Genomic DNA, 10,146 nt, shown 5'->3' with positions numbered 1-10,146 from the left:
CCTCTCTGGCACATCGATACGTTGCTGGTTGCACAAAGTCTACGTGATCGCATGCATGCAAGTGCACGAAAGTGTGCACACATGTGGGCACGGCCAACATAGGCCACCACGCAAGGTTTGAACGAAATCGGGCACCAAACCAACGTCGCGTCACGTCCGGCCATTGTTTCGGGGCTTTGTCATCGGGAAAATCGTAGAAAATGCATCGAGCATCAGAAAAATATGCAAACTGGCTTGCGTGATGCCGACGGTGATGCCAGCATGTGGAAAAAGTTTGGGACCGGTTGGCAGAGTAAAAAAAAAGTACTTCGGAACCCCCTCTCTAGTAGACAAAGTTGGATAAATCAACGTAGTTGTCAAAAAAAGGCCAGCAGAATTACTGAATGGGCCAGGCGTATCAATCATTGCATACATGCAGGAGAATCCATCGGGGGTCAAACCCTTAGATTACGACTCCACGATCTCCACGCCCGCCTCCTCCACGATCGCCACGCCCCGACTCCAGCCGCCAGCCGCCATCAGCCCCGCCGCCCGCCGCCATCCAGCCCCGTCGCCCGCCGCCCGCCTCCCCCCGCCAGCAGCCCCTCTGCCCGCCTCCAGCCGGCCCCGCGGCAAGACGCTGGCAGGCAGCCGCCAGCAGCCCCGCCGCCTCCACGAACGGGCGCCTGCGTCCACGAACGGCCGCCGCCTCGACGATCCGCAGGTCGCCGTCACGTCCACGATCCGTCCCCCGCACGAACAACCCCGGCCCTGAAGGTAAAGTGAAGTTTCTTGCCGTGGACGTATGTGAAATCACTGTGTCAAATAGCTAATAGTTGATGTTGTTTTTCATCTAGTATGGAAGAATACGGAGAAGTTTATTGCTCCATGGAGAAGTGGTGCACGCTGGTCAGCAAGTTAAACGCCAGGCAACGAACGCGGCTACGTGGCACCAGCTTGCAGAATTTCTTGCAGATACCTAGCGTGCAAATGCGAAAATGTTTGCTGAAATACATCATTCAAAAATATGACCCAATTAAAAAAAGATTCGTGTTGCGTCCGACAAAAGGTGACATATCCTTGCGGACGGATGATGTCTTTCATATTTTTGGCCTTGTGAATAAGGGCAAAGATGTTATGAAGGCATTAGGTAAAATGAACGAGTACGCGAAGGAAATGTTTCCTTCTAAGTTTGCAGACGCGCGAAGTGGAGAAATAGTGATCGATCAGTTGATCAACAACATAGTTTCGAGTGGGACGTATGATGACGACTTTGTGCGGCGAGCGGTATTAGTCCTCATTGGCACAATAATAGCACCGCACTCCACCAGACATGTTCCACATTTTCTTTACCAGTTGGTGGAGGACGTCGATGCCATAAAATCATATAACTGGAATGTGTTCACGTTACGCGTATGCATTGAAGGAATCACAAAGACTGTTAAAGATGTTAAAAAGTTCAAGTGGCCTGTTGGAAACCTGGCGCTCATCCAGGTATACCGTAATTTTATTGTGAATTACTTACTTGTTATCTATTGCAGGAACAATAATGCTTTTCATGTTTTTGCAGTACATGTACTGGGAGAAGGTGCAGCCAACTTCAGTAGAAACATTCGATCCTTTGTTGTCGGAGTACCCATTGATGGTAAATTGGTCCGAAATGGAGGCTAAGAAGCGTGACATATATGACAACGAGAACGACCGTGGTCATGGCACGGTAAATATTTATATCTTGTAGTGCATGCATTAATTCTAGTACATAACGGATCACTTATTCTTAATTCGTTGAACATTTCACAGATTGATGATTTAATAAGCGAACAGTATAGACATGCCAGAATAGCAAAAGAAGCAATAATCGAAGAGGAAGATACCGAGCCACCTTCACCTAAAGGTGGAGGCAGAACTAGAAAAGGTTGTAAGCCCACAGCTTCATCGAGCAGAGGCGGTACGAAAGAACACTTCATGAAATGCATAAGAGATATGCAGAAAGAGATACGTCTAATTCCTGAGAAATGTGCTGAGGTAATTATTAATGTGTACTTTATTTTACGTGGGCAACTACATGTACTTATTGTCTTCCATGTGTTCTTGCAGATATTGCTCGAGAAGCTAAGTAAGAAGGGTTTGCTGGTGAAGCGAAGTGGGGACTTCCGTGATGAGCGCGCTTTTGAGGACGAAAGTGATGAGTTGGTGAGAAAGTACAAGCCAAAGTATCATACAGAAGTTACTTCATCTCCTTTGGAAGAACGCGCGGACGAGAAGATGGTTGCATCCTTCACGGGTCCAAATGCTACGAACTTTCCCAATGACGAAGGCATGCAGTCCGGTACACCCGGTAAAGGTGTTGAAAACGACCCCTTTATTATTGAGGATAATGGTTCACCCAAGGAAGCATCACCATCATTAGGCACGAATGATTTTCCTTCTCTTACTAGAAACCCACAGAAAGAAAATGCAGTATTAGTCGGGTCTAGTGCTGAAAATTCAGCGGAAGGTACTTACCCTAGTCCGACAACAATCTGTAAGGACGTGAATAATAATGGGACTGAGGAGCATGATGGGAAGCGGAAACGCCAACAGTCAAAGTATTGTCGGTCCCCCTTTATTATTGAGGATGGTCCACGCAAACGTGTGAAAAAAAGTAAGTTAATTCTAAAACATTTGTAAAGCTTTTTATGTTCTAACATTTGTAGTTAATTAACTACATATCCGCTCATTGCTGTAGGTCTGTTTCGTATACGTGATGTTCTCCTTAGTACGGACTTTATGGATGAGAATCACATAGAGGGCGCGAGGGTTTATATCGACACGCTAGTAGACTCGCCGAAGCATTTAAAACAGACTGTGGTCCACATGACGGGAATAGGTGGGGAAACGTGTACGGCGGAAATGCTTCAAGCTATCACTTCGGGCGACTGGTTGAATGGCGCTGTAAGTATGCACATTATTTTATGTTCTTATACACTTATGTTGTATTAAGTACATTTTCTAACTGTCATTTTTTGGCTTCTCAATTTTGATAGGTCATCAATTGTTATTCGAACCACTTGCTGACTACTACTCCTATGGCTGATCGGCATGTTCTAACATCATGGGTGTCATACTGCCTTATACAGCGCGCTAAAGGAAAGCTGAAAAACTCGAACATGAACTACATGGAATTTTTCACGAAAGAATCAAAAACTGTGTCAAGAGTAATTGACGAGTACTTCGCAAAAGATAAGGTATTTGCATTTCAAACAACTATTAACAGTACATAGCAAACTTTTTGTACATAAGCTTACTGTTTTGTAGGCATTTTTCCCTTTGAATGTGAACAAGAATCATTGGATAACCATTGTCATGCACAATAAGAAGAAAGAGTTTCAAGTTCTAAATTCTACTGGTAAAATAAGCAAGGCAGTTCATGCGAAGATTGCTTCGATGGTAACGTAACAACTTTGCATAACATGAATACATTTGTACGTTCGTAAGATGATCACTTTGTACATGCTTAATATTGTGTTGACAATTTTTTTTACAGAGGGCAGAAATTGCTGTAGATACAAATCAGGTAAACTCTGCTATAGGTACACATCATCCAGATGTGTCTAAATGGCCAATAAAGGAGTACGAGATGCCGAGACAAAAAGACGGGTAAGCTCATAGTCAAATGCATATGTAATTGTGTTTTCCATCATGACTTGACTAGCATTTTTATTTTTAGAGTGTCTTGCGGACTTTTCGTGATGAAGTGCATCGAACTCTGGGACGGGGATGCCTTCAGACATGACTTTGACCAGGACGAGATCAATTCTTCAAGGGGACGCATTCTCGCGGAAATACTTTTTCAGAGAGCAACACACTGACTAAGGTGAAGGAGAAGATTCTGAAAATTATGGAGAAGGAATAAGTGCCAGTAAGTGTGTAGGGTTTTTGCCCACCACATGATTATGCCTATTTGGTACCATTTCATAATTGTAATAATGGCAGAATTTTGCTTTTAGCCACGTACATGATTATGCCTATTTGGATGCCACAATATTTTTTTTCGCACATAGATTATTATGGCTATTTGGTGATTGGTACAAATTTATTATTGTAATTATGCATGTTTGGTGATTGAGACAATTTTTGCTACTGTTACAATCGATTATGCATCGCTACTGATTTTCTATTTGAAGTGATTATGCCTTTGTGAAATTTATGCCTACAGTTATTTGTTTAAAGGGAAAAAAATGTCATGACGTACTGAAAAAAATGACCAAGCTGCTGGACCCGTAGTAGGTATATTTTTTCAAACAAATCGACTCGCGCTATCAAATCGGCCCACAACGGGCCCAGCAGCAGGTTCCAACGGGGCTGGAAGGATAAATAACAGAGGAGTTCGATGTGTAAGCCGCGCCCGCATATTTAAGCCGGTCGAGGCGCCTCCCTGCTTCCGAGGTGGGACTAAACCTCACAAGTGCGTGCGGCACGGCGTGCACGGCATGCACTGCCTTGTTCGTGGGCCGGCGCAAATTTGAAGCCCACCGCGGTCGGCCCCCTCGCCCCGCGCGCGACCTCTCCCCCGCCAACTGGGCCGGCCCATAGTCCACCCGCGCGGTCGCCCCTGCCCCCCGCGCGCGCGCCGCACCTGGTCACTGGTTTAGTACCACCTCGAAAGCGGGGGGGCGCCTTGACCTGTTTAAATAGCCAGGCGCGGCATAACAGTCGAACTCCTCTGTTACATATCCATCCTGCCCCGTTGGACCTCGCTGCTGGGCCGTAGTGGTCGATTTGACCGCCCGAGTCGCACTGTTGTGCTTGATTTGTGTGAAAAAATTTACCTACTGGCGGGTCCAGCTTGCTGGTCGGGCTTTTTTTCACACTTTTCCTTTAAACAACACATTTACAGTACAGTGAACAAACAAAAAATGAGAATGCAGCATGTACACGAAACATTACAGAAATCATGGCAATTAATTCACTACATAGGATAGATGTCCACATACATATGTTGACAATCATAATTTAGCACATACGATAGATGTTCACATAATTATTTTGAGAAACATAAACAAAACACTTATTAAGTTTTCTGGCGCCGGACACATGTTTACATAAATAAATAGCAACTTCCAACATGACTCGTGCAACCAGTTTTCTTCTTCCCATGATCGAAGCCACTTCTCTACGCCCGGTACCTGAAAGAAATATAAAGAACGCTTGTGAGAAAATATAGTCGGTAAAATCGAACACACAACATAACTGAAATAAAAATGTAAAACTTACTTCTCGTTTTGACTACATGTCGCCTTGTTATGACCTGCAAATTTGCAAAGATTGCATAACGGACCACTTTTCTTCTCTCTAAAATCTTTAGGTCTACCATTTTTCGTAACGTCAGGGCCACCCTTTGACCGGCCTTTCTTAGGTGCACCCTTCGTTGAAACTTTCTCAGGATCACGTATACCTGCTGCACCTTCTTCCGCTTGAATTGCCTGCTTTGCAATTAGAGCACACCTTCTGCGTCCTATGAGTTCCTCTTCCGGGATCTTCTTCCTTGCTATTATACCGTCTAGGCACTTCATCAATTCATCAAACAAGAAGGGGTCATTTGCTGCAACATGAGCAGCTTCTGCTGATTTTATGCTCACTTGACTGTACCGTTCTCTCTCCTCAGGCCCAGACCAACCCCAACCAAAAAGATCACTCTTGCGTTGCGCTGGCAACCCATCTCTCGCATCTTTAGACAACCGATGGAGGACACAACACTTTGGTATTTCAGACAATTTAAGATGATGCAAAACAAAGAGAATATGTTTGCAAGGCGGCCCTTTCCGAACCATCCCGCGACACGTGCATGATAAGGTTTCTTCTGAGTTACCTGGTTCATACAGAACATTATACCTGAACTTGTGGTTATTCTGCCATGTGACGATAAAGGTCTGGCGCTCAATTCCCACCAGCGTCTCAAATATCTCCAGTTCTCCCATCTTCTTCAAATCATTTTGCAGAATGTAGAAATTAGCAGGAGTGAATACTTTGGCAGCATGCTCCTCAATGTCCTTATATTCAGTAACCGCCGGTGGTACTTTCTGATTGGCCTCACAGTCATCATTCGCCTCGTTCTCACGGAGGCGAACTATGCAGTTCTCATAATGCACTACCAAATCAACTATGGTCATACCATAGTCAAGGTGAAGGTGAAGGGAGGAGTTGAGGCTTTCGCTCCTCTGGTTACTACGCATACCAAGAAAAAAGCCATTCGAAAGATATGATGCTGCCCACAGTCTCCTCTTCCTATACATCCTCCTCAGCCACTCTTCAGTTTTATCCGTCTTCCATTTATTGACAAAGGCGGTCCATCTCTCCTCAAAGTTCTCTTCAGAGGTGGCATAGTACAGGAGCGATCTAAACTCATCTAGTGACTTGTAATGTAGGTGCCTCTGCATATTTTTCTCGATATGCCACGAGCAAATACGATGGAGCACATCTGAAAGGACACTCCGAATCGCTCGGAGCATTGCAGCGTCACCGTCTGTGATAATTGACTTTGGCTTCTGCTGACAGTTTGCCCTCATAAAAGTCTGGAGCAGCCACACATACGTCGCTTCGGTCTCATCGGAAACAATGGCGCACCCAAAAACTGTTGTGCAACGGTGGTTATTAACACCGACGAAGGGGACGAACGACATACCATATCTGTTCATCTTATACGTGCTGTCAAACACGACCACATCTCCGTAGTCCTGATAGTCCCTCCGCGACTGTGCATCGCACCAAAACATACACTTCAACCGCCCTTCCTTATCTAGCTCGTACTCGAAGAAGAAGTCTGGGTCCTTCGCCTGTCTGCTCCTAATAATGCCCACTGCCGTCTCAGCATCACCCTTTGCTATGAGCTTCATCTTCTCTCTGCAGCAAAGATTGTACACGTCCCGCCTAATAAGTCCGCATTTGTCGTACGAACCGTACCTACTGATGAAGTTGTCCACAATTATATGCTTCCTGATTCCAGCCCCTTGCATAGCCAGTATCTCTGCCCTCGTGCCATCTCCATCCGTCTGTGTGACCACAAAAAAGGAACCTCGTCGGGTCGAGCCATCGCATGGTTGTGATCATCCACGAATGACGCGACGAACCAAACTCCTCGTGCCCTGTCCAATTTCAGCACCATCTGTGCACCGCACTCGCATCGAGTCTCGGGTCTAAGCCTGCGGGTGCGACCCTCCATGGTTATGAATTTCCTCTGCCTTCTCCCTGCCCTAGAGCAGACAAACCGCCTGAACCGTATTATTCCTGAAGCACCCTTCCCTCGTTTCACCTTCTCTCTCCTGATGCTGAACCCATGTTCTTTGGCGTGCCTGTTGTAGAATATATATGCATCCCCTTGTGACCGAAAAGTCATAGCCATGACCTTCCAATGTGTCTCCAACACGCGCTGCTGGTATTGAGCCTCCTCAATGTCCATCTCTGCTTCGTCGTCACCACCATCGGGACCATCTGAACCCTCCTACAAAATTACATATGAAACTATGTCAGTTTTTATGATCTATTACAAACTACCGCGCGCGGTACAAAATGTTTGAACAAATCTGGCTCAAGTTATCGGCCCACGATTCCTCAAAATTATTTTGCTCATTCCCAACGTCCACATCTTCCTGTAAATTAAAAACACAGACAAATTATTACACATATGTTACTCTGCCAATTGAAAACTAGAATCAAATAGACTTCACTTACGTTTTCACTGTCTGCACCATGTTCATTATTTGAAAAATCCTCTGAAGGTAAGATATCATATGATGACCATGAATCGTTATCGCTGCTGTCATCTTCTTCATTACTAGGATCGTTATCGGTCCGACCGACATCATTTGTACCATTATCATCGGCCGTAAATGAGGTTTCTTCGTCCATTTAAACACACGTTACTACCAACACTGCACATAATTGTAAAACACATTATCCCACGTTAAATTCTAAGTTCATGCACTGGGACATATAGATGAATAAATTGCAACATTTAACCTATGAGCATTTAAAATGATTTCTTTGTAAATCTAACTCATCTACTCGAGGGACAGAAATTCCACCTTGGCGCCCTTTAAAGTGTAAAGCCAGACAAACTACTTAGGCTCAGGCACATAACTCCGAGCCCCTGACAAAATGCAATGCAAGTAGTACCCACAGGAACTGAGGCAACTATGTGATGAAGATACCCTACATGTGGTAGAAACTTTGAGCATGCTTCGAAACAAGATGGCGCAGCTTTAGCAGTGCAAGAAAGGTATCTGGCCGCGCTAACTGCAGACATCTAAGGCAGTGATCCCTGGGCATAGCTGCTTCATCAGAAAAGCCTAATGGAATGGAGATGTGGGAAGCTGGCTGCTGCAAATGGCAATGTGCTTGCAGGCTCACCACATTTGTTTACTGTCTACAAGGCCTAGAGCAGTGCACAATTTGCTTCACCCCCACTTAAAGAGGGCCTGAGGAGAAGCAATTTCTTAATCAGGGCCAGCCAATGAATAATGCCCAGTGCTCCAGAGTCCAAGTCCAAGCTGGCTCATCTAGTTCACACATCTCCAGGTTCCAGCTTCCAACCCTTGAACTACACACGTACAACTCATGTGAAATCTTTGCTGGTTGAGTCAATTCTAAGCTAGAGCAAGTAACATGCTACTACAAGGAATTAATGGCATGTGGGGGGTACTGCTGCCTGCTACTGGATCCACCATACGGCAGGAACAGGAACTGCAAGCTTAGTAGAGATCCAATCTTTGGCCAGTGCAAGAAACAAAACTGAAGCAGAGAGAGCATTGGGATTTATGTACAACTAGAATTTATTTGTTTTCTTGGTACCAAACACAATTAAGACCACTCTAGAACCACCACCTGAATGGCGAGCGTGCACTGTAACTGAACACAAACATCCATCTAGTGATGAATGGCAAGTACAGCACCACCGTTGTACATCTGAACACAGGTGAAGACCACATGAATTCCTAGTGGGGACTGAACCGGAAGTGGACAGTGAGGAGTACCTGACGGATCCGCGGCGGCGGACGAGTTAGGTCAACGTCGGCGTCTTGGACGAGTGTTCTACGCGCCGTGGGACGTCCGGATGGTTACAGGCGGCGGACGCGGCGTCGTTGCGGAAGACGGCGACGTCCAAGACGTGGCCGGCCACTTCCCTAACCGCCGACCGCGACGGGGAGACGACGGGGTTGGAACCGCCGGCGTGGGAGGTCGGGATGGTTGGAGGCGGCCGTCGATGCGGAGAACGGCGACGTCCAACACCGGGCCGGCCACCGGCGACGGCGGTCTTCCACTCCTCAGCCCACCCGCGACGATCCAGATCAGCCGCCGCGTGATCGCCGTGCGGCAGGCCAGATCGATCAGCGGTTTACCTTTCCTCTCTAGTCGGGCGGCAGGCGGGCTCGATCGAGTGGTCGTGCAAGTTTTTTTTTTTTTTGCGGGGGAGTTTTTTCTTCTTATTATTATTCACGTGTACTCGTATGACCGGGATTGTACGTCTACGATACGAGGTGGGTACACGTTTCTTTCGTATGACCTTTCTGAGAAGAGGCCCGACGAGAAGTACTTTGGCGCGCCACCCATGATGGGCATCTTGGCAGTGACATTCATCTTATTGACGTAGTTAGACCGATAGGTTTGGCCAAGCACGCCATCGACAACGTCACTGAGGGAATGGAACTTGAAGCGAAAGTCAAGGTGGACGAGACTGTCCTTCGCGGTCTTGCCATAGCTGTGGATCTTAGAGTCCTCGTCCGTGATCGGCACGGCGCTGGCCGAGATGCTGAACACATTGGCGAGATCCACCTTGATGGAGTTAACGACGTCTGTGCGTTGCAGGGATAGACCGGATTGGGCCTTGGACACCCACTGGGCATTGTTGGTGGTGTCTATATTGATGGGCTCCCCGTTGAAGGTTATATCGATGTGATCCTCGTCCTCCTCCCACACGACGGCCTTACGAGCGCCTACATAGAGGCGGTGGTCGCCGAAGGTGACACCGATGGCTTGTATCCATGTGAAGTTCCTCTTATTCACGGGGTTGTGGTTGCCGATAAAGTGCGCGTTGATGTGGAGATCGACGTCGGAGACGATGCAGAAATACTGGTCCTTCCTGCCGTGGAAGTAGTAGGTGACACCGTCGCCGCCAGTGAAGCTAGGGTC

At 46.7% G+C, this 10,146-nt stretch overlaps 2 protein-coding genes across 2 annotated transcripts; one reads left to right on the top strand and one right to left on the bottom strand.

Moving 5' to 3' along the window:
* The first annotated feature begins 845 nt into the window (after positions 1–845).
* LOC123116660 (uncharacterized) lies at positions 846–4,023 on the top strand. Its single transcript, XM_044537595.1, has 9 exons — positions 846–1,473; positions 1,550–1,696; positions 1,780–2,004; positions 2,077–2,623; positions 2,708–2,913; positions 3,006–3,206; positions 3,277–3,408; positions 3,506–3,618; positions 3,689–4,023. The coding sequence occupies exons 1-9, from the start codon at positions 868–870 to the stop codon at positions 3,828–3,830; spliced, it is 2,319 nt and encodes a 772-aa protein (XP_044393530.1). The 5' UTR covers positions 846–867; the 3' UTR covers positions 3,831–4,023.
* A 1,866-nt stretch (positions 4,024–5,889) lies between these two features.
* On the bottom strand, positions 5,890–9,338 carry LOC123116659 (protein FAR1-RELATED SEQUENCE 5-like). The gene is made up of 4 exons (XM_044537594.1): positions 8,991–9,338; positions 7,690–7,889; positions 7,542–7,607; positions 5,890–7,459 (listed from the first exon to the last, which is right to left on the bottom strand). The coding sequence occupies exons 2-4, from the start codon at positions 7,864–7,866 to the stop codon at positions 6,944–6,946; spliced, it is 759 nt and encodes a 252-aa protein (XP_044393529.1). The 5' UTR covers positions 7,867–7,889; positions 8,991–9,338; the 3' UTR covers positions 5,890–6,943.
* Positions 9,339–10,146: the final 808 nt, after the last annotated feature.

This window comes from Triticum aestivum, chromosome 5B (genome assembly GCF_018294505.1).
Source record: "Triticum aestivum cultivar Chinese Spring chromosome 5B, IWGSC CS RefSeq v2.1, whole genome shotgun sequence".
Lineage (NCBI taxonomy): Eukaryota > Viridiplantae > Streptophyta > Magnoliopsida > Poales > Poaceae > Triticum > Triticum aestivum.
Note: the sequence above shows the minus strand (reverse complement) of the source record. Positions and strands in the feature narration are given on the sequence as shown.